General features: G+C 40.6%; 1 protein-coding gene across 1 annotated transcript in view; it reads left to right on the top strand.

Annotated features, from left to right (window-relative positions):
• Positions 1-25,410, top strand: part of otud4 (OTU deubiquitinase 4) — a 129,634-nt gene that overhangs the window by 93,351 nt on the left and 10,873 nt on the right. The window contains exons 12-17 of the mRNA XM_048542260.2: positions 1,505-1,614; positions 4,464-4,662; positions 9,707-9,854; positions 14,600-14,756; positions 16,277-16,546; positions 20,503-20,543. Coding sequence (XP_048398217.1) covers positions 1,505-1,614; positions 4,464-4,662; positions 9,707-9,854; positions 14,600-14,756; positions 16,277-16,546; positions 20,503-20,543 — 925 coding nt within the window. The remainder of the gene's footprint in view (positions 1-1,504; positions 1,615-4,463; positions 4,663-9,706; positions 9,855-14,599; positions 14,757-16,276; positions 16,547-20,502; positions 20,544-25,410) is intronic.

Genomic DNA, 25,410 nt, shown 5'->3' with positions numbered 1-25,410 from the left:
TTGGGATGGTAGCCGGTGACAAGTGGTGTTCCACAAGGGTCAGTGTTGGGGCCACAATTTTTCACTTTGTATATTAATGATCTAGATGAAGGAACCGTGGGCATTCTGACTAAGTTTGCAGATGATACAAAGATAGGTGGAGGGACAAGTAGTATTGAGGAGGTGGTGAGGCTGCAGAAGGATTTGGACAAGTTACGGGAGTGGGCAAAGAAGTCGCAGATGGAGTACAATGTGGGAAAATATGAGGTCATGCACTTTGGTCAGAAGAATAAAAGCATAGACTGTTTTCTAAATGGGGAGAAAATTCAGAAGTCTGAAATGCAAAGGAACTTGGGAGTTCTCGTCCAGGATTCTCTCAAAGTAAACTTGCAGGTTGAGTCAGTAGTCAGGAAGGCAAATGCAAAGTTGGCATTTATTTTGAGAGGACTTGAATATAAAAGCAGGGATGTTTAGCTGAGGCTTTACAAGGCTCTGGTTAGGCCATATTTGGAGTATTGTATGCAGTTTTGGGCCCCATATCTTGGGAAGGATGTACTGGCCCTGGAGCGGATTCAGAAGAAGTTCACAAGAATGGCCCCAGGAATGGAAAGCTTAACATATGAGGAACATTTGAGGACTCTGGGACTATACTCATTGGAGTTTAGAAGGATGTTGGGGGTTGGGGGGGGGCTCTAATTGAAACTTCCAGAATACTGAATGGCCTGGACAAAGTGGATGTTGGGAAGATGCTTCCATTGGTATGAGAGTCTAGGACCCGAAGGCACAACCTTAGAGTAAAGGGAACACCTTTTAAAACGGAGATAAGGAGAAAATTCTTCAGCCAGACAGTGGTGAATCTGTGGAATTCACTGCCACCGAAGACTCTGGAGGCCAGGTCATTGAGTACATTTATGACTGAGATAGATAGGTTCTTGATTATCAAGGGGATCAAGAGTTATGGGGAGAAAACAGGAGAATGGGGTTGAGGAACTTAGCAGCCGTGATTGAATGGCGTAATTTCTGCTCCTGTGTCTTATGGGATTCTATGATTCATTCTGAGAGTAAGTGGCCAATGCTCCATCTAGTGGCCCACTTGAAAGTTATCATTGTCCATTAGGGTAATGCACAGTAGCTGTGGTGAGATCCATCCATTGCTTTGTACATGTACCAATTATCACTTGTTTCAAGTTACTTACGTTTGCAGAATACCATATGGAAAATGCAATCATAAGTAGCAGGTTATAGGTAACATAAGTGATGTGATGCTGCATAGGTGCATTTTGTTCAGACTCCCTTCTGATTTTATGCTTGATTCATTGGGTTTCTCTTTACTCTTACAAATGCAGAACTGTGAAATCAGAAAATGACAAATCTCAAAAACAACACTGAAGGGATAGACTGAATATTGGAAATAAAAATGATACAAAACCATGCAAGAGCTGTTTACTCAAAACCATGAACCAGGAATATTGTGACAAGCTGTTCGCTTCTTCAAATGTACATGCATACATTGTTTCTGTTTTAGATACAGTGCCTCTCTGCAGAATCTTAGGCCACTTTCACAGATTTCTCGAGGTTCAAGCTGGAACAGAGTTCAGGGGAAAAGAGCTAAGAAGCCAATGAACATCAACTCTGGTAAATCTCTTTTTAACACATTCTTTAAGGTGGAAGAAGAGATTTATGATTCACGATATGGCAGTAACAAGACAAATATTAGATCCATTTGTACAAATTGATATTATATGTATTAACTTGGTATTTATTTTATATGTATCCACATATGTGGTTTTATATTGAGACCATCAAATACAAATGCAAGTAGATGATATGTATTTTTGATGTGTAACACTTTACAAGGGTTCAGACTTGAGTAGAAACACTGACAAAGGTGTAGGGTTGTCAAGTTCTCAAACTGTGTTCCAAAATTACAAGGATATGAATAGCACACTGATAGTTGATGAATATTATGCAGGATTCTTCAATGAATGATAAAACTTCTGAACTGATTTCTTTCAATTTTACAGATATCCACAGAAACTGAATCTTCCCAACCTAGTTTGTATGATACCTTTGTAAAATATAAGAAAACTGGCCTCTTTTATTTATCTCCGTCTTAAATTTAAACAGTGAGATTAAGGTTTGTGCATTGGCTTCCGAGCAATATTCAAAAAGTAGAATTGTCCACAAAGTCCTTAGCCTTGTGTCTCAATCTTTGTTTTATCACACAAAAGAAAAAACATTGATCCCGTTTACCTAGGCCTGAAATCTTTAATTCACAGAAAATGGCCATGTCCTTTCAGCTGTCTGCTTTAATTAAACTCAATGAGAAGACTGAAAGGGTTACATGCTCCCTAACTAGACTCTTAATAGCCTAGATAAGCTCTGATGAAGGGTCTAGGCCCGAAACGTCAGCTTTTGTGCTCCTGGGATGCTGCTTGGCCTGCTGTGTTCATCCAGCTCCACACTTTGTTATCTTGGATTCTCCAGCATCTGTAGTTCCCATTATCTCTTAATAGCCTAGTCCTAGTTCACACCTGGTGTGCTGGTCTGATGCTCAGAGAAAAATAGAACTTCTTACGTGTTGTCCTTCTTTTGCTGCATTATGAAAAACGGAAGAATGTCATACCCCTTAGGACATGTAGAACATAGAACATTACAGCACAGTACAGGCCCTTTGGCCCTCGATGTTGTGCCGACCTGCCGTACCAATCTGAAGCCCATCTAACCTACACTATTCCACGTATGTCCATATGCTTGTCCAATGACAACTTAAATGTACTTAAAGTTGGCGAATCTACTACCGTTGCAGGCAAAGCGTTCCATACCCTTACTACTGTCTGAGTAAAGAAACTACCTCTGACATCTGTCCTATGTCTTTCACCCTTCAATTTAAAGCTATGCCCCCCTGTGCTCTCCATCACTATCTTAGGAAAAAGGCTCTCCCTATCCACCCTATCTAACCCTCTGATTATCTTATATGTCTCAATTAAGTCACCTCTCAACCTTTTTCTCTCTAACGAAAACAGCCTCAAGACCCTCAGCCTTTCCTCGTAAGACCTTCCCTCCATACCAGGCAACATCCTAGTAATTCTCCTCTGCACCCTTTCCAAAGCTTCCTCATCCTTCTTATAATGCGGTGACCAGAACTGTACGCAATGCTCCAAGTGCGGCTGCACCAGAGTTTTGTACAGCTGCAGCATAACCTCTGGTTCCGGAACTCGATCCCTCTATTAATAAAAGCTAAAACACTGTATGCCTTCTTAACAGCCCTGTCAACCTGGGTGGCAACTTTCAAGGATCTGTGTACATGGACACCGAGATCTCTCTGCTCATCTACACTACCAAGAATCTTACCATTAGCCCAGTACTTCGCCTTCGGGTTACTCCTACCAAAGTGCTCACCTCACACTTTTCTGCATTAAACTCCATTTGCCACCTCTCAGCCCAGCTCTGCAGCTTATCTATGTCTCTCTGCAACCTACAGCATCCTTCGTCACTATCCACAACTCCACCGACCTTAGTGTCGTCTGCAAATTTACTAACCCATCCTTCTACGCCCTCATCCAGGTGGTTGACGAACAGCAGTGGACCCAACACTGACCCTTGTGGTACACCACTAGTAACTGAACTCCAGTATGAACATTTCCCATCAACCACCACCCTCTGTCTTCTTTCAGCAAGCCAATTTCCAATCCAAACTGCTATTTCTCCCACAATTCCATTCCTCCACATTTTGTACAATAGCCTACTGTAGGGAACCTTATCAAAAGCCTTGTTGAAATCCGTGTACACCACATCAACCGGTTTACTTTCATCTACCTGTTTGGTCACCTTCTCAAAGAACCCAATAAGTTTTGTGATGCATGACCTACCCTTCACAAAACCGTGCTGGATATCCCTAATCAAATTATTTTTTTCTAGATGATTATAAATCCTATCTGTTATAACCTTTTCCAACACTTTACCAACAACTGAAGTGAGGAACCTGTGGGGACCAGAGATTAGTTACTGTGTGCATAGTCAGCTCAATGCCTTGTGAAGCCAGTGCTACCCCTAATGGACAGAGTTCCTATGAATTGTTTCAAAATGCCTCTTATCATTGTCTTAGACCCCAGATGTTCCACAGACTTGATGGACATCGCAGTTGTGTTCTTTATGTTGCTTCAAAGTCCTCATACCCTTCACCACAGTGATGATCCTATGCAGATAGGAGTTGTTCCAAAATTCTTCCCATGAGTGTCTTGATAACTATATCTCTGATAATTAAAGTTTTCTTTGTTATTTTATTATCCTGCGTCATCTTTCATAACTTTCCACACTGAGGTGAATTGACCATTACCAGTATTTCAGTTTGGTCTACAAGTATCAGCCGAAACATTAAATGTTCTGAGAAGTTTTGTTGGTAGTTGATTCTACTGTGCCATGCTGTTCTACAGTCAAACCAAAATACTGTACCTAAAAGAATTGTATATTTCACTTGACAGAAGCTGACTTCAAGGGAGTGAAGAATTCAGGCAGTTTTGTAAGCAAACCAAGTCGATTACAGTCAAGCCTACCGCCACGTCTCCAGCAAACAATGGGTCCCAAGCAGCAGCACTCTACACATCAGTCCCCAGGCCAACAACCCAAAAAATCATCAGCTGAGAATGTAGGACGAGATGAAGACTTTCCCCAACTTTCAAAGTGAGTATTGAAGGAACTCTTGTTTCTCTGGCTGCATGCATTTAACTAAACAAAGTAAGGAGTTTTGATGGGAGTAGTACATTTGATAAACAGTCTAAATGGATCTGAGCAAAACTTTTGATGTGGTCCCATGTGGCAGATTACTCATGAAAAGTTGGATCTTTGGATCCAAAGCAAAATGATAAGCTGGATTTAAAGTTAGCTCAAAAGCAGGAAGCAAAATGTTATGATCAAGGAGCGTTTTGTGATGTGAACTCTGTTTCCTTTCAGGTTGCATACTAATATAAGTTCTGTTGCCTTTTGTGATGTGTGTCAGTGATTCGGGTTTGAATGTAATAGGGCATGATCAAGAAGTTTAAATTCAATACAAACGTTTAATGTGGTTGATGATAAAGGGACCAGTACACTGCAGAAAGATATTAATGGACTAGGCATGTGATTGGAACAATGGCAATGGGACTTGGTCTGGAAAAGCAAGGTAATATGGAAGCCAATAACGCAAAGAAATAGACAATGTATGGTAGTATGCTGGAAAGTGTAGATTAAATTCAGGACCTTGAAATGTATCTCTATCACTCATTGGAGGTGACTGGACAAGTAGATAGGTTTGTCAGGATAGCATGCAGAATGCTTGCCTTTATTAGATGAGGCATAACATTTGGGTAGTTGTGACGGAACTTTATGAATAACAAGTTACCCTGTAGAATACAGTTCTAACACATGATAGGAAACTTTGTGATTAGAGTGGAGAAGATAAATGGGCAATCTGGACTGGAGAGCTTGAGGAATGATTGGATAGGCTAGAGTTGTTTCGTGGAAGAGAGAAGGCTGTGGGCGAAGTCTAGTTTAAGTGCATAAAATTCAGGGATCTGGATTGAATGGTTAGGAAGGCTTTATTTACTTTGATTGATTTAATAATGAGGAGCATAGATTAAAGAGGTATAGAAGGGATTCAAGGAGAAGTTCTCAGGAAATCTGGAACTCACTGCCTGAAAAGATAATGATAAACAGAAAACCTCTTAACTTATAATTAGTACTGTGTTTGGAATGAAATGACATAAAATAAGGCTGTGGATCAAGAAAGAAAATGGAATTGGGTTGGATAGATTATTGTCATCTGTAATGGAATGACCACCATCCTGTAAATATCAGAATCCCTACAGTGTGGAAACAGACCCATCGGCCCAACAAGTCTACACCGACACTCTGAGCTTCCAACTCAGACCCATCCCCCTATAACCCACCCACTCTACACACCGCTGAACACTGTAGGCAATTTAGCAATGCTAATCCACCTGGCCTGCACATCTTTGGACTGTGGGAGGTAACTGGAGCACCCAGAGAAAACCCACATAGACTTGGGGGAAAATATGCAATCTCCACACAGACAGTTGCCCGAGGGTGGAATCGAACCCGGGCCCCTGGTGCTGTGAGGCAGCAATGCTAACCATCTACTGTGCTTCCCATTATGATCTATTGGTATGGTTGTAAACAAAGGCTCAAAACTTCCCATTGATCTGATCATTTGACTTAGAAAAACGTACAGCACAGTACAGGCCCTTCAGCCCACTTGTTCTGCATTACCCTCTCATTAGTTTATTAGTACAGAACTTGTAGTGCTGAAAAATGGCACATTTTGCTGTCATTAGGACAATTTGCAAGAATTACCAGTCTAAATAAAACACATCTTTTTACATTGTAAGGGGATAAGGTACTTTATGAGAAAATTACTGACTGGTTAGAAAGCGGATTCGTTGGTGGAGATGCTGCCATGGAGAATGCAACAGTAATTTGTTAATTGATAGAAGGCTGCTGAGCTTCATTAAAATTTAAACCAAATAGTTTGACTCTAATTAAGGCATTGACTCAAAAAATAACTTGGAGAATGGCAGTGACCTTTTTTGTTGAGTTGAAACAGGCACCATGTGTTCTTTCTGTCTACAAAGAGGGCTGTTTGTTTTAATAATAATAGCAGAGTGGTTTCAAATCTTCCAGTGTGTGCAGATGTGACACATTATGAGGTGACTAACTATTTAAGTTTGTTGACCATGTAGTTTTTAGTGTATTTGAATTATATAAAAAATGCTGTCCAATGATGGAATCACATCAAGTATACAGTGGATAATATTTTGGGCTTTGTAAATATGGACTGTTTGGATACAGTTGTTACTTTGTTTCATGCTGATATTAAGCATCAGCAAGATGAGTGGTATTTATCATGATCAGGTCACTGCCATTAAGCCAAAAAGACATTCTGCAAATCGGACAAATGAATAAATGTAGTGTATGAAGTTCGGGGCCAATGTAATGTTAAAGTGTGCAGGCTGTATGTCCTAATGACAGGTGGATTTGTCAAACAACATATCTCTGGGCAGTTAGCCCGGTTTCCTGAATCACAATGATTCTGCTTTAGCCTCAGCATGTCCTTTTTTTTAAAAGTGCACAGCAACTTGTGGATTATAGTTTTGGATAAATAGTCTCACAGAACTTTGCAGTGCTTTTGCAACCTTTAGTAAGAAAATTAGAACATTGGAAATAGGAGCAGGAGTAGGCCATCTAGCCCATCGATCCTACACCACCATTCAGTAAGATCGTAGGTGATCTTTTCATGGACTCAACTCCACTTATCCACCCACTCAACAACCCTTAATTCCTTTGCTGTTAAAAATCTGTCGATCTTTGCCTTAAAAACATTGAGAGGCAGCCTCAACTGCATCACTGGGCAGGAAAATCCACAGTTTCACAATCGTTTTGGTGAAGAACTTCCTTATGAAATCAGTCCTTAATTTGCTCCACTTTATTTTGAGGCCACGCCCCCTGGCTCTAGTTTCATGTGCCAGTGGAAACAACCTTCCTGCTTCCATCTTGCCTATTCCCTTCATAATTTTATATGTTTCTATAAGTTTCTGTAATAGTTGTGAACTTTGTGGCATTCACTGTTACCGGGGCCAAAGGATCCAAAATATAACTGATAATTTGTGGGAAAGTGCCAGAAGAAAATTACCGTAAAAGTTACCAGGTTGTTTTAAATCTTGAAATTTTCACCAGTTTCCTTAAGGAAGGAAGAAGAATCACTACCTGGCCAAGCCATAGCAAGGGGTGGGAGACAGCATGGTGGCTCAGTGGTTAGTACTACTGCCTCACAACGTCAGGGACTTGGGTTCAGTTCCAACCTCTGGTGGCTGTGTGGAGTTTGCATGTTTTCCCCATGCCTGTGTAGGTTTCTGCCACAGTTCAGAGATGCACAGGTTAGGTGGAATGGCCATGCTAAGTTGCCCATTGTGTCCAGGGACAAGCAGGCTGGGTGGATTAGCCACAGGAAATACAGGGTAAAAGGGATCGGGTAGAAATGGATGGGATGCTGTTCAGAGGGTCGGTATGGACATGTTGGGCCAAATGGTCTGTTTCCACACTCTTGAGATTCTGTGATTACTAGTTGCTCCTAGTTCACTAAAACTGGTCTCTTAATCAACTATTCAGCTGCATTGTGGAAATGCTATGATGAAGTGACTGTAACAGCCTATCAACACTGTAACATATAAATTAGGAATAGACTCTGATTATGATTTGGCCTGTGTTTCCCAAATTCTGCAAATAAGGAGACCTGAGATGAACTTGGACATTCTCATATTGTTCGCAATGGTCACTACTCTAGTAGAAAATTAGCCATTTATATTCAACTTCAGTTCTTCCTGTTTCTCATTCAGACACACAGGTGCAGTTGGCTTTAATCTATTATGCAGAGCTAGAGTAGTCAAAGTACAACCACAATGTGCAAGGTGCAAGATGCTAACTGACAATTTCATCTCCCTTGTGGCAAATGCATTTCTAAATGATGTTATTTACCTTCTGAATTATTTGGCAAATATTATATTCATGCCCTATAAATTACTGTTGGACAGTATTCAGGGATATGGTCCTCTAAAGTCCATTTGCAGCTCCTCCACTATTTGATATGTTGAGTTGTAGGCCTAAGGACCCATGATGTGGAATTTCATACCTCTCAGAGCACAGGTCCTGATTTACAAATAAGATTCGTATTTGCAGTCAACAGTGGAGCAGCAATGCTTGAAGTGAAGTGTGAGCAATCTAATGTGATGGTCATAAAGCAATTAACAGCACTCTGTACAAAGAAACAGTGCAGTGTTATTGTTGAGACCACAGACTTTGTTTTCTTCCTCTTCATATCCCCAACATTTTAACCATTGAAGTGCCTGGGAGCGGTTGTGATGAACATGGTGTCTTGTAACATTTAGCTTGTGGACCTAATAGCAGAAGAGGAGCTAATTCATTTTAAGTCCATGCTGACTCCTTGTAGAGTCGTCCTGCTAATCTCATTTTTTTCACTTTATTCATGTAATTCTGCTGGTCTGTTCTCTCCATCCCTATCCAACTTTGTTTTGAAATCATGCATCACTTCTGCTTGCACTATCCTTAATGCCAGTGGGTTTCAGCTTATGGCCACACTGCATTAAAAAAATTATTCTGTATCTCTTGCGCACAACTTTGTATCTGTGTCTTTCAGTCCTTGCATCATCAGCTAAGAAAGAAATAAAGGAAGGAAGAACTTGCATTTATATCAGGATTTTCAAAATTGTCTGAAATTTCAGAGCTCCACATCCTATTAACTACATCTAGAAGCATAGACACTGCACAGTGCAGAAAATGCAACGTCCAACTTGCTCACACCATGCTGTCACAAGTAAGGCTTATAAGTGAAAAGTCAAAGCCAATTAGATTTTTCAAATTCACCCTTTTTGAAATGTCTGTGGAATCTGTAACATGTAAGATTAGACTGTGAAGCTGCAAGTCTAATTTGTGAGGTGTGTGCGTGTGCATGGTTGGAAGTGAAGGTGATCTGTTACGTTCATCTTTGTCTGTTGAGAGTTTATTGTAGTTTGTTTGTGCTGTGATCCACTGCCCCCTAAAGTGCGTTCTGCCCCGCTGCTGTAGAGTTTTCTCAAGACATTTTTCCAAAACACAACAACATAAAGTCCAACTGTGCTAAGCAAGTATTTTTCTTTTAACTGTGTCTCATTTGTAGAAAGTATGATCGAAATTTGGTATTGAACCACACAAATGCAGAATGTCAACACCTTGCTTCATCAGTGAAGGTGGAGCCAGATGCTAATCAGGCTCAATCCCCAAATAAAATGCAACTGAAAGTTGAGCAACCCCTTCCTGCACCTCATGTGAGTATGTGGTATATGTTTTAATTTAGTTTTGTATTACCGGGATTTAAGTATCTGTGCATTTATAATATTACGTTGATGATAAAACAACATAATGACAGATTCCAACCTTCTGGAGAATTCTGAGCTGAAACTGCTTTCAGGTGAAGTACCAAGGTTACATGTCTTAGAGGTGAATACTCTTGAAGTTGATCATTTTTAAGGGAATGAAATAATGACAATATATCATTGAAATGTTACCATGAGGAAAAAATATCGCTATCAGCAACCAAACCGTATAACTGTATAATTTCAACATCTAACCAGACAGAATAGAAAGAGATTAATAATATGTTGGAGAGATTGGGGGTAGACTGAATGCAGAACAGGATATGGAGACAAAACATGCATGGGATTAGAAGATGAAGGGAATACATGATGTCTAAATTATCATGACTGGAGAACATGGGAAGTGTTTCTGTTATGGAGCAACATTTGGAAAGAGTGTAATTATTCCAAGAAGGTTTCATGAAATTAGTCACGATGAAAGAAGATTGATAAACACCCAAACTCGCTCTGTCATGATTTCATCCTGAAAAGTTCTTCCAACATTATTCACTAGGCATTTTTGAAACAATGTAGTTATTTATTCACCTAAACTGAATGAAGTAGTATTATGTGCTAACTAATTATGATTTTTTTTCTCTGATCATGATGGCAGTAGATCGCTGGAACATTTCCTTTAAGAGTCTAACTTAGCTAAACTCATTATTGATGTCACTGTTTTTCAAAGATATTGTCCACATTATGAAATATTATGGCTATGTTTGACCAAACCCACACCATATGGAGTACAATACAAATGAGCAGCTTGGAAGCTAATCTTGTCCAAGCAAGATTCCACCTTCCTAACCCACCATAGAGCAGGTCATTAGAGCCAATCATTCTCCAAAACATTTTTAATTGGTTGGCACTGTGTATGTCAGCAAGATACGAACCATTAGAGGTCCAAAGTTGACACTGTTGCTTTTCAGTAATTAATAGGAAGAGTAGTTGTGGCATGCTACGTCCATGCTTTCTATCCTGCTTTCTGCATGTTGTCCTAAGATGTATCCTAAGATGTCCTGAACCTCTTAAAAATTGAGTGAAACAAAGCAGCAGCTTTTTCAATGAAACAATCTATATTCTATGGCCATATCGTAGTCCAAACTTAAAACCGTGTGCATGTTGTATATGAGAGAGAGTGGAATCGAATCGATTCTGGGTCCCTAATACTGTGAGGCAGCAGTGCTGACCACTGAGCCACTGTGCTGCCCTTAGGAACAATGTGCATTGGTTGGGAATCGAACCTGGGCCCCTTCACAGCAGGCGAGAACTCTACCACTGAACCACCAATGCAACAAGAATGCTCCATCCATGTTAATCTAGAAGTCTGCCTCTGTAATGAAGAAGCACCACTGTTTCTGCCCAGTTTCAAACGAGGGACCTTTTGGATGTAAGCCGAGAATCATAACCACTACGCTACATAAACACAACAGTACTGTAAAAGGAACAATTACACTTTCCATGTTGTTGAACATTGCATTATATTATCTGCTGCCTGCTCTTATCACCTTAGAAGTGGAGAAAATGCAGCATTAGATCATAGCATTCAAATTAATATTTGAATTTGGTAAAGCATGGGGTTACATTGAGTACAAAAGTGTCTAGGCAAGCTTCTGGGCACTTAATGTAGTTGGAACGGGAGCTAAATTATAATGTTTGAAGAGGTGTTGGGTAAGCATTTGCTGGCAGGGGGAGGGTAGGTTATTTCAGTTGATTAGATAGTAATGCAGAATTGCACCAGCAGCATAGGTTCAATCCCTGTACTATGTGTGGTAGTCAATGGAACCCCATCTCCTTGCCTTGCTTCGTGGAATGGTGTTTCTGAAGCTATATTAGTAGCTAATTGTCTCTTTCAACTCAAGGGAGATTCTATCTCCTGGTTTGGACTTTGGCTTATTACCTGTTGCCTGTTGGTAAGGAAAGTTTCATAGAAATTCTGCAGTCTGGAAACAGGCCATTCAGCTCATCAAGTCCACACCAACCTTCCAAAGAGCATCCCACCTGGGACCCTTCCCCGTAACCCTAAATTTCCCAGGACTAATCCATCTAGCCTGCACATGCCCGGACACTATGGGCAGCTTAACATGGCCAAAGGCTAAACGCATTAGCATTATATTGTGCCTAAGTTGGTCCCAACAGTTGAACATCAGGACAAAGTGAATAGTAGATGCTAAGAGAAGCAAAATCTGTGTGAATACACAAATTAATAGAAAATCTTTAAAGGTTATGAGGAGTTTGTAAATGACATAATTTTTGAGAGCCAACTTAAGAGCTTCATGACATGAAGAGCCATGGGGATTTGGAGACTGCAGGACTTGATTTTGGCAAGAATTAAGGTTACATCAGTTTGGTGACTGGAAGCTTGGGGAAGTTTATGGAGGGGAGACCAGGTAGGTTAATTTTAGCTTTCAGTGGCATTGTGAGGGTGTATACGTGGCAGGGTTAGGCAGTGTTGCTTAGGTGGAGAAAGTGGTGTTGGTACAGACTAGACATGTTACACTTTCACAAGATCTCATTGTTTGTGGTGTTGTTAATGAATAACGCTGATGGCTATAATGGAGGTGTTCATAGTGTGATGTTTAGGTTCAAACTGCACCGGAGACTGAAACACGTGACCAAAGATGAAACATCAGTGCAGTACTAAAGAATGCTGCACTGTCAGATCAAGGACTGTCACAGTCTTTCAAATGAAATTTCAGGCTGATGTTTGTATGGAGGGAAACGAGAGAGTTCTGATGTTTTCATCAATACCCAAACCTCTGACAAAAGTGTGGAAGTGTATCTTCAATCTGCGATCTTATTTTTTAGAAAGAAGTATTTTAGAATTCTCAATGAATTAGTAATTCAATGAGAAATAAAAGCACTAAAGCAATAGCAAAAACAAAATCCTTCCAAAATTCTCCCTAATGGCAAAAATAGGAAGGCAGATTATTATCTGAGTGGTGGCAGTTTAGGAAAAAGTGAGGTGCAATGAGACCTGGGTGTTAATAGTGGGACAGTTGCTGAGGTTTGGCATGCAGACGCAGCAGGTGATAATGGCATGCTAGCCTTTGTAACGAGAGGATTTGAGTTTAAGAGAAGAGAATTATACAGGACCTTGGTGAGCCTGTACCTTGAGTATTGTGTGCAGTTTTGGCCTCCTAGTCCAAGGAAGGACATTCTTGCTGTTGAGGGAGTCCAATGAGGGATCACTGGACTGATTCTCAGATGGCAGAACTGACAGATGGAGAGAAACTGGGCTTGTACGCACTGGAATTTAGAAGAATGAGGGGGAGATCTCATTTTTTGTGTTTCTGATGGGACTGGACAGGTTGGATATGGGAAGAACGTTCCCAATGTCGAAGAAGTCCAGAACTAGGGGCTCACAGCCTAAGAATAAGGGGTAAGCCAATCCAGACTGATGTGAGGGAGAATTTCTTCACTCAAGAGTTGTGAACCTGTGGAATTCTTAACGACAGAAAGTTTTTGGGGACAGTAGATACATTCGAGAGGGAGCTGGTCATGGCACTTGTGGCTAAAGGGATCAAGGTGTATGGATAGAAAGCTGGAATGGGATACTGAAAGTGCATGATCAACCATGATCATATTGAAATGTGGCGCAGGTTTGAAGAACTGTATGGCCTGTTCCTGCACTTATTTTCCATGCTTAATAGCTATTGACTAATGACTAACTAGAAGCTAATATTATTACGAGATTAAAAGAAGAGATTACTAACATTTTCAAGAAGAATCATGAGACTGGTGATTTGGAGAGTTTTAGGTAGCTGCAAAAGATAATCAAAAATCTGAAGGCTCAGTAAGAGGATGTGAATTTTACCAACCCACGCAAGACAGGAATAATGAGGACACCTGGTAAAATGGTGCAGAAGCACATTGGGCAGGATTCTTGGCTAATAACCACCGTTAGCCAGATCTCTGAGGGGAGGCAACATGTTGGTTGTTAAGTCAAAAAGAAAGAATTTGGAACACACGTTGCATAATTAAGGAAGAAATAGACCAAGATTTGCCAGGGAATTGTAATCTTACCAGAGGATGGCATGATGCAGGATCAGAGGCTTACCAAGTTGAATTGAGGCATTGAAACAGCCAAGAGTGTCCAACAATCTGGAACTTAATGCCTATAAGGGTAGTAGAGGCAGAAACTCTCAACATTTAGGAAGGATTTAGATGTCTCCGAAGGTAGATTGGTTAACCTGGTTGCTCATCCATGCTAGGCTGTCCGGTTTGGTGGTTTTGCAGAGAGAGAGGCCAAAGACAGTTACTGTTCCTTAAAGGTGTTTGCAAGGTGAGAACAATACACTGGACACAGGACAAAGATGACTGGTAGTAAGTATGAAGTAAAAGTTGCCTACACAGTTTGTGGTCAGTCAACGGAGCTTTTAGTTGGTTAGAGTAAACATTATAAAATGTAAAATCTGGTCATGTAATCCAGTCAACAATTGACAGGAAGCTTGCATTTCTTTTTGAAAATTGTCAGTCTCCACAGGGGCCACAACATGGTAATAAATGTTCAGAAAGACCCACCAAGGTGACTTAAATTATTTTCTGGTGCACTCCAACAATGTGCAGTTTGTGTGCATGAAAGTAACTATCAGATTGTGTAAATTATATATTTCTAAAAAATGATGCATATTAATTTCATTTAAATGTCTGTCTTGAAGAATCCATTGGAGATTCCCCCTTGCCCCACAGTGCAAAGAATGGATCCTGTCCTTCAGTCAGATCTGAGCTTGTCATATCTTCCTTCATCAGCACCATCATTAACTTCACCAGTGCTTTCAGTGCATTCATCTGAGTCAGTCACTTGCCAATCAGCAGGTAATGTGTTTATTTGGAGATTACTGATATAATTCAAAAGATAGTTGCATACTGCATGTAGTATATAGATAATTTCACAGTTAGACTATTTTGTGCCTTTCTGGAATGCACATTAAAGGAGGGATGTGATTGTGCTGGAGAGGTTACCAAGATCATTTATCAGGATGTCGTCTGGGCTGGAGGATTTTAATTATGTAGAGAGTGAACAGACTGGAGTTGTTTTCCTTAGAGCAGAGGAGATTGAGATGCATAAAATTAAGACATAAGGGCAGAAATTAGGCCATTCAGCCCATAGAATCTGCTCTGCAATTCAATCGTGGCTGATAAGTTTCTGAACCCCATTCTCCCCGTAACCCTTGATCCCCTCGACAATCAAGAACCAATCTATCTCCGTGTTAAGTGTACTCAATGACCTGGCCTCCACAGCCTTCTGTGGCAGTGAATTCCATAGATTCGCCACCCTCTGGCTGAAGAAGTTTCTCCTTATCTCTGTTCTTAAAGGACTTCCCTTTTCTCTAAGGCTGTGCCCTTACGTCCTAGTCTCTCCTACCAATGGAAACATCTTCCCAATGTCCACTCTGTCCAGGCCATTCAGTATTCTGTAAATTTCTTAAATTATGAGAGATATGGACAACAGGGAACTTTTACCATTGGTGGAAGGATCAATGACCAGGGGCATAGAATTAATGGAAGGTGCAGGAGATTTTGAGATGTGAGGAAACTTTTTTCTCCCCCAAAGGTGGTCGAGACAAAAACCTTCAACATTAAGAAGTATTTAGATATGTCGGGAGTTAAGTTGGTGAATCTGGTTGTAGACTGTGGTGTGTGGTGAGTTGTGGATTCCAAGGTATACAGGATTTGAGCCAAGTGCTGGAAAATGGGATTGGAATAGTTAGGTGATTGTTCTTACTGGCACAGATGCTGTGGACTGAATGGGCCTTTTTCTGTGCTGTGAGCCTGTATGACTGTAATATTTGTTCTACTGGAAATATGAATTCAAATTATATCTTTAACCATGATTTCACTTAGTTTTTAAAGTTATCGATCCTTAAAAATTCAACCTATCTCGTGTATTGTACATTTCATGTCAAATTATTTGTTCAGAAAATGTTCCAGAGTTAATTTTGGGAATATTTCAGGTATGCTTTATAGGTTTGAGCACTTAGAAAAATATAGCGTGATTGTGCAAGAGAATTGATTTTTTTGTGTATTAAGAAATTTAATGTTTGAATCTAGAGCACATTAATAACAACAATTATATGCAACTCCTAAAAATGCTAGTATTTCTTGTAACAAAATGAATGATATCTTTGAACGTTTGTAAAGTCATTTGTTACTTTGGTGATGTTAATAATGTCATAGTTGGGAATCAAATGCACAGTTACCTAACAGTAAAACTTCAAAAACAACAAAGATTACGAATTCAGGAATATGATTCACAGCTTCATTACAATATTACTCAGTTACAATTTTATTTTTAAGGAAGAATATTGAAGATAGCGTCTTCTATTGTTTGACAGAGTGTTTGACACAGACAGTCGTTTCAACATTTTCTTCATCTTCAGTGATGTCCAGTCAGACAATGTCACAGGCTCAAGTGACCGCAGCATTTATTACCCCACTTTCTCCACCTATGCATGGGGCTAATCTCCCACCAATGCCTGCATCTCAAATCACAAGCTGTTGTGATGATCTCTTGTACCCCGGGTTTGCTGTGAATGAAAAGGGAGAGTACCTCACCAGTGCACCTGTGTTTTCATACAACAAAAATGGAGCGGATCTTCCAAGTGGTAAATAGCATGCCCTTTTCTCAATACTATGACAGGTTTATTTTAATTTTTAAAACTGCTGGGAATTCTTCTGTTTTCCTGTATTATTCCATGGCCTTGCAGGACATGATTTACAAACACTGGAATAATAATAGAGAAGTTACAAATGCTGCAAAAATATAAGCCGTTCATTGTCTGAGAGAAAGATAGACTAGCGAGTTTTCAGAAGATTTGTAGCTCAGGTTGAGGTTCTGGATGTAAGTTTGCTCGCTGAGCTGGAAGGTTCGTTTTCAGACGTTTCGTCATCATTCTAGGTAACATTATCAGTAAGCCTCCGGTGAAGCGCTGCTGTTATGTCCTGCTTTCTATTTATGTGTTTAGGTTTCCTTGGGTTGGTGATGTCATTTCCTGTTCTTTTTCTCAGAGGGTGGTAGATGGGCTCCAAATCAATATGCTTGTTGATGGAGTTCCAGTTGGAATGCCATGCTTCTAGGAATTCTCGTGCATGTCTCTGTTCGGCTTGTCCTAGGATGGATGTCCTAATCAAAGTGGTGTCCTTCCTCATCTGTATGTAAAGGATACTAGTGATAGTGGGTCATGTCTTTTTGTGGCTAGTTGATGTTCATGTATCCTGGTGGCTAGCTTTCTTCCTGTTTGTCCAATGTAATGTTTGTCGCAGTTCTTGCAAGGTATTTTGTAAATGACGTTGGCTTTGCTTGTTGTCTGCCTATAAGATATGCCTTCTCCAAACAAAAACAAATATTTCGAGGAACTCGGTGAACTAAAATCTATTGCCTATGATGGCAGTCTGTTCCAGTGGTCCACAGTTCACTATGAATAGAATCACCTCTGACAACTAACCAAAACCTAGCATACTTTGCCTTAAAACTATGATTTATCCTCTCTGACCTACTTAATTAGAACAAGCTGTCAACTTGAACATAATTTATTCCTTTCATAATTTATACACTTCAGTTCATTTGTTCCAGGAGCCTTTGGTTCTTTAGGGTGAAAAGCCTCAGCTCTTTGAACCTTCATAACTAAGGTATATTTTGCTGTTAATTAGTCTCTCTGCCCTCCTCTGCATCCTTTGCAAACTTCAATGTCACCCATTATGGGTGAGAACAAGACTAAACCCTGTACTATGGCCTGACCAACGATTTATACAGCCACAGAGTGCTGAAGTTTGTTTTCTGAATCAATTGTCCTGTAAATAGTCTGGCATATCCCCCACTCAGCCATTACCATCAAGCCATGTGATCAGCGTTGGTTCAATGGAAAGTGCAGGAGGACATGCCAGGAGGTGTCAACCTGGTGAAACCACCAAACAGGACTACTTGCATGCCAAACAACATAAGCAACAAATGATAGACCTACGCAATCCCACAACCAATGGATCAGATCTAAGCTTTGCAGTCCTGCCACATCCAGTTGGGAATGGTGGTGGAAAATTAAACAACTCACCGGCTTCATAAATATCCCCATTCTCAATGATGGAACAGCCCAGCATATCAGAGCAAAAGATAAGGCTGACACTTTTGCAGCAATCTTCAGCTGAAGTGCTGAGTGGATGATCCATCTTGGCCTCCTGTAGTGACCCCCAGTGTTACAGATACCAGCCTTCAGCCAATTTGATTCACTCCACATGATACTACACTGGATACTACAAAGACTGTGGGCCCTGACAACATTCCAGCAATAGTACTGAAGAATGGTGCTCCAGGATATGCTGCTGTTCTAGCCGAGTTACAACACTGGTATCTACCCGACAGTGTGGAAAATTATCCAAGTATGTCCCGTACTCAAAAAGCAGGACGCATCCAACCCTGACCAATTACCATCCCTTCAGTCTACTCTTGATCATCAGTAAGGTGGTGAAAAGTGTCATCAACAGTATTATCAAGCAGCACCTGCTCAGTGATACCTAGTTTGAGTTTCACCAGGGCTATTTACCTCCTGATCTCATTATGGCCTTGTTTTAAACATTGACAAAAGAGCTGAATTCAGGAGGTGAGGTGAGGTGAGAGTTACAGCCCTTGGAACAAAGCTGAATTCAATCAAGTGTGGCATCAGGGAGCCCTAGCAAAACTGGAATCAGTGGGTATTGAGGGAATGCTTTCTGGTAGTTAGAGCTATGCCTGACACATAGGAAGATGGTGGTGCTTGTTGGAGGTCAGTCACCTCAGGTCCAGGTGCAGGAGTTCCTCAGGGCAGTGTCCTAGGCCCAACCATCTTCAGCTGCTTCATCAATGACCTTCCTGCCATCCTCAGGTCAGAAGTGGGGATGTTCACCAACGATTGCACAATGCTCAGCTCCATTCACGACTCCTCAGACACTAAAGCAGTCCGTGTCCAAACGCAGCAAGATCTGGACAATATACAGACGTGGGCTGACAAGTGGCAAGTAATGCTCCCACCAACAAATGCCAGGTTATGACCCTCATCAACAAGAGACTATCTAATCACCGCCCCTTGACATTCAATGGCGTTACCATCACTGAATTGCCCACCATCAACATCCTGGGAGTTGTTGACCAGAAACTCAACTGGACTGACCACATAAACACAGTGGCCATGAGAGCAGGTCAGAAGCTAGGAATGCTGTAGTGAGTGACTCCCCCCTTGACGCCCCAAAGCCTGTCCACAAGGCACAAGTCAGGAATGTGATGGAATACTCCCCACTTAGCTGAATTAGTGCAGTCCTATTGACAGTCCAGAAGCTTGACACCATCCAGGACAAAGCAACCTGCTTGATTGACACTGCATCCACAAGTATCCACTCCCTCCACCACCGATGCTTACTACCAACAGTGTGTACTATCTACAAGATGCACTGCAGAAATTCACCAAAGGTCCTCAGACAGCACCTTCCAAACCCATGACCACTTCCATCCAGAAGGACAAGGGCAGCAGATATATGGGAACACCACTACCTCCAAGCCATTCACCATCCTGACTTTGAAATATATCGCTATTCCTTTACTGTCACTGTGTCAAAGTCCTGAATTCCCTCCCTAATTGCATTGTGGGTTAACCCACAGAATGTGGACTGCAGTGGTTCAAGCAAGCAGCTCACCACCACCTTCTCAATGTCAACTAGGGATGCGCAATAAATGCTGGCCAGTGAGTGACGTCCACGTCCCATAAAATGAATAAATAAGTAAAAACTTCGGTGGTCTATTTGCTGTTGATTTACAGTTTGACCTTTGGAGCTTTAAACATGAAGGTCAATTTTTCCTTTTTTTTAAAATTGATAAAATCTCAATATAGTAGAAATAAATTTGTGTTGGAGACGTATTAAGGAAAACTGTGTTCTGCAAATATCAAAACTTCTAAAACTAGCTAGAAATTGAACTTAAAAATAAATTCAAACTGGCTGTTTATTTACAAAGAGTTATTATGTGGATCAGATGTTGCTCTTAACAAGTGAAAATCCCTTTTGTATTTTCATCTGATTGTCACAAGCAAGTTTTGCTGTTGCAAAACTGCCAAATTAAAATAATTTTGTTTTGCTAAATTGTTATTGAAACAGGATTTCCAAAATTTGTTTAAAGAATTTGTCATGGTTGAGAGATGTACATTCTGGGGAGAGGAGGATCATTCTTTTGTCCTCCATGTAGGAGTCAAGTTGTGAAATGAATAGTCTATTTGTAGGTTTTCTCTGCATAGATGCCATCTAGCCTGTTGAGTACTTCTGTAGTTTCTGTTTTATTTTATTTGAAATTCATAATTTCTGATCACTTACGAATTGATTCACAACACTAGATTGAAAATAGCCTGTTCCATGCTTGCTTCCTTAATGTTGTCCAGAAAACTGTCTTAAATGCATTTTGAGAACTTGCCCTTCAACCTTCATATAGACTAGGCAAAACAAATTGATAAATGTAGTTTGAAGATTATTCAGGATTATTGCAGTTGTGGCAACTGTAGGAATAATAATGATTTCTACGTTATTTTCTTGCCTTTTTTTCGAATAGATAAAAGCATTGTACGCTTTTTCTACAATCTTGGTGTTAAGGTAGGTGATCTTTGTTCCTTTGAATAGCTGTTCATGTCAGAGCATGAAAAGATTATTAATAACAGGAAGCTTGTCTGCTCCATTGATTTACATTGCACATAGTCCTTAGTGAGAACCTTAATGCCTGATTAATTGATTTTCTTAAAACTGCATTCTCCTATTAGATGTCATGGTGATTGTTGTGGTGATCATTGTGGCATCTATGCTCTTCACATGAAGTTTATTGCTGTTGCTATTTTTGTTAAGCGTAGGCATGGACAAGTTGGATTGAGTGGTCTGTTTCCATACTGTATGACTTGATAACTGTTCTGGAAAAACATTTTAAGTTCAATCCTGTAAATATGAGAATGCTTCTTTATGTTTGTTCTATACCACACCCTCACCAACCTCACTTCCAATTGCCTGATGTCTACATGAGTGCACTTTCCAGTAGCAGTTACCTTTAAGCTGCATCCAAAGCCTGTATCTCCTCAGGAACTAAGAGAAAAGGTCAGAATAATTGTAATGCCCCAACTACAGCAGTTTCCCACTTACATTCAACAATTTTTCCCCTCTCATTACACGTGAGGTAGTAAGAAATTAGTAGCAAGTAAAGTATATAGAAAGAAAAACTTACGAGGGACCAAAAATTTAGTGTAAACTTATACAATTTTAAAAATGTAATTTAATCAACAAAGGTTGCTGGAAGGACAGCCAAGTGCAGATCCTGGCACCTAGGAGCACAAGACTGTGCCAGAGGAGGTAAAATATAATAAGTTGGTGCCAGTAATGTTGTAGACCAATGTGTAAGGGTTTTGAAATGTGAGGAAGCAAGTAAGAGATCCTGTTTGGAGAGTGATAGGATCCAGGAATTAACTTAAAGACAAGACCAGTGTCTTCGGTTCCAGTCTCTAAGGGCTAAGAAAATTAGGGAGATGAACACATGACTGAAAGAATGAGCAAGAGAGGTGTTATTTCATGGGATACATATTAAAAATGTGGTGAATTGGCTGGATCAGTGGTGGGAATGATAATTATGATGATCACAAGGAGTTTAAGCTACTAATCGGAAGGAAGACTTGCTCAGATAAAGGTGATATAGATAATTTGAAAAGTGAAAGACAAAAGAATGAATAACAGAAATAATACTTAAGGTACTGAAGTGAAAGCTAGAAAATGTAATTAAACCAGGAAACATGGTAAATTGTTAGAGCTGGAGGACAGTGTAGGGTTTATGCTCCAAAGAAAAAGTTCCAACACAATAGCACCAAATATAAGGACAGACTGAATATATTGCGAATGCAAATTAAACTTACAAGGTCTAATATTCTGGATGTGAGTTTGCTCTCTGAGCTGGAAGGTTAGTTTTCAGACGTTTCATCACCATTCTAGGTAACATCATCAGTGAGCCTCTGACGAAGCACTGGTGTTATGTCCCGCTTCCTATTTATCTGGTTAGGTTTCCTTGGGTTGGTGATGTCATTTCCTGTTCTTTTTCTCAGGGGATGGTAGATTGGCTCCAACTCAATGTGTTTGTTGATGGAGTTCTGGTTGGAACGCCTTGCTTCTAGGAATTCTCTTGCGTGTCTCTGTTTAGCCTGTCCTAGGATGGATGTGTTGTCCTAATCAAAGTGTTGTCCTTCCTCATCTGTATGCAAGGATACAAGTGATAGTGGGTCATGTCATTTTGTGGCTAGTTGATGTTCATGTATCCTGGTGGCTAGCTTTCTGCCAGTTTGTCCAATGTAGTGTTTGTCACAGTTCTTGCAAGGTATTTTGTAGATGACATTCATTTTGTTTGTTGTCTGTATAGGGTCTTTTAAGTTCATAAGCTGCTGTTTTAGCGTGTTGGTGGGTTTGTGGGCTACCCTAGTGCCAAGAGGTCAGAGTAGTCTGGCAGTCATGTGACTACTCGGACCTCTTGGCATCAGGGTAGCCCACAAACCCACCAACATGCTAAAACAGCATCTAATGAACTTAAAAGACCCTATACAGACAACAAACAAAACGAACGTCATCTACAAAATACCTTGCAAGAACTGTGACAAACACTACATTGGGCAAACTGGCAGAAAGCTAGCCACCAGGATACATGAACATCAACTAGCCACAAAACAACATGACCCACTATCACTCGTATCCTTACATACAGATGAGGAAAGACACCACTTTGATTGGGACAACACATCCATCCTAGGACAAGCCAAACAGAGACACGCACGAGAATTCCTAGAAGCATGGCATTCCAACCGGAACTTCATCAACAAACACATTGGCTCCAAATCAATCTACCATCCCCTGAGAAAAAGAACAGGAAATGACATCACCAACCCAAGGAAACCTAAACACATAAATACAAAGCAGGGCATAACAGCAGCGTTTCACCGGAGGCTTACTGATGATGTTATGTAGAATGGTGACGAAACGTCTGAAAACTAACCTTTCAGCTCAGCGAGCAAACTCACATCCAGAACCTCAACCTGAGCTACAAATCTTCTCAAAACTCGCTAAGGTCTGATATGGTTGCTGTCATCAGACATGACTGAAAACTGTTTGGTGCTGTGGATTAAATAAAGCAGCTTGTCAGACTGGAATAATAGGCAACTGCTAAAGGGAGGAGAGTACCCTTCGTGACTAACGATGGAATTACTTTCAAGAGTGTAAGGAGAGGTAAGCAGGCAGTATAAACAAAATGGATTGAATTAAGAAATAGATAATGATTTAAGACTAGCAGAAGTTGTAATCAGCCAGCCTGGTAGTTGCCTTGATGGGCTAGCTCAAATGACTGCTAAAATCAGACAAGTTCAAAGAAGAGTGGTTTAAATACGACTTTAACTTCTATATAGATTTGAATAAGCATACTAATGTATATCGGAATTTCTTGTGTCTAGTATGGTCATCAACAATATGTCCTAGAACTAACAGGGAAACACTCATTTTCAATTCAGTGACAATTAATGATTCAGATTTAGTTATCAGCCTAAAGTCAAATTTTTTTGAACAAAATCTTTGACATGATTCATGTTCAGTGTAGTCTGTGAAAAGGGGAAACATGAAACACCTGCTTGATTCTTGTTATAAATAAGGCTGACTTAATGGGATGAGAGATTGCTCATTGTAATAGATAAACAGATAAAACACCAAAAAAAGTGGATGCTGTTCATAGAAATAAGTTAATGTGTTACAGAATCAGTTTATGTTGCTCAAGGGTAAGAGTTGGGAATGTGGAATTTGAAACATAAACAGATCAGCCATGATTCACATCAGCTTAGCTTAGCTTCAAGGAGATAGGCGGTAGATTAAAAATCAGGACCTCAATGGTTGTAATCCCAGGTGTCTTGTGTTAGTGAGTTTAGAAATAGGAAGATTAATGAATGGCTCAAGAGTTGGTGCAAGAGGGAGGGTTTTAGATTCCTGGATCTCTGGGACGTTTTTTGGGGGAAGGTGGGACTTGGACAAACAGGATAGTCTGCACCTGAACCACATTGGGACCAACATCTTTGCAAGTAGGTTTGCTAGTCCTGTTGGGAGGAATTTAAACTAGTCCGGCAGGGGGAGGAGACACAGAATATCAATGAAACAGAGATACAACTTGCTACAGCAAAGGAAACAAGTCATAGTGAGTTCAGCTATGTTGAGTGTCAAGAGAGTTAGGCAAGGCTGTGGGGAGGGTTTTTTAATGCTGGGAATGTAACTGGCAGACTGAGCTAATGGCGTGGATTTGACATGTGGACGTATGATATTGTTGCCATCATGGAGTGAGGGAAGAGCTGGCCTGGTAACTCGGTACTCCAGAGTTTGGATTTTCAGGTAAGACGGAGGAGGGTATAAAAAGAGTGGTGGTGTAATAGTATTAATTGAGGAGAGCTGCAGTCTTGGAAGGGTCCTCAAATGAGACTTTGTGGGTCGAACTTGGGAAGGTTAAGGGGGTAGCTACTTCACTGGGAATATATTATAGAGTCAGCGGAAATAGAGGAGCAAATATATAGACAGTTCACAGGTGTGTAAGTGTAATAATTGGGTAATTATACAAGGGGATTTCAACTTCCCCAACATAAATCGGAATAGTCATGGTGTTAAGGATTTAGAGGGGGCGGACTTAAATGTATCCATGGGTTTTTTTTGTCTCAATATGTAGCAGGCCCAACAACGGACAGGGCAGTGCTGGATTCATTTCTGGGGAAAGAAGCCAAAAAATGTTCAATGTGGCTGTTGGGAAGCATTTAGGCCACAGTGACCACAACACAGTGTGGCCCAAAGTTGTTCTGGACAAAGAAAAAGATAGCTTGAAAAAGACGACCCTGGACTGGGGCAAGGCAGATTTTATTAAAATGAAGCCATAAAATAAAACCTTCAATAGGCAGTGGATTTCCCAGTTATCTCAGATTCTCCAGCATCTGCAGTTCCTACTATCTCTGAAACACTGATTGACTTCTTTGGCACGCGGTCCTCTATGCACTTGACAATGAAGTCTCTGACGGTGGTGACTTACTCGTCTGGGTTTTCTGCTGAGTATGGTCCAGTCCACCGATTCCAAGAGTGCAGACCAGCGTTGTACTAATTCCTGTGAAGGATCCTCCTGTTTCAGCTTCTGCTTGTAAACTGGGAGGACGAACACGGTGTTATGGTCTCATTCACAAGGTGAATAGAGAGCAGCTGTTCCCCTTAGTTACAGGGCCAATCATGAGATGGCATAGTTTTAATGTAAGGCGCTGGAGATTCAGAGGGGATTTGGGAGAAATCTTTTTCACTCAGTGAATAGTGGGAATCCGGAATCCACTGCTTGGGAAGGTAATGGAAGCTGGAAACCTTACAATCTTTAAAGAATATTTGAGTACTTCAGATATTATAATATTCAAGGATATGGGACAAGAGTAGGAAGATGGGA

The sequence above is a fragment of the Stegostoma tigrinum genome, chromosome 1 (genome assembly GCF_030684315.1).
Source record: "Stegostoma tigrinum isolate sSteTig4 chromosome 1, sSteTig4.hap1, whole genome shotgun sequence".
NCBI lineage: Eukaryota > Metazoa > Chordata > Chondrichthyes > Orectolobiformes > Stegostomatidae > Stegostoma > Stegostoma tigrinum.
Note: the sequence above shows the minus strand (reverse complement) of the source record. Positions and strands in the feature narration are given on the sequence as shown.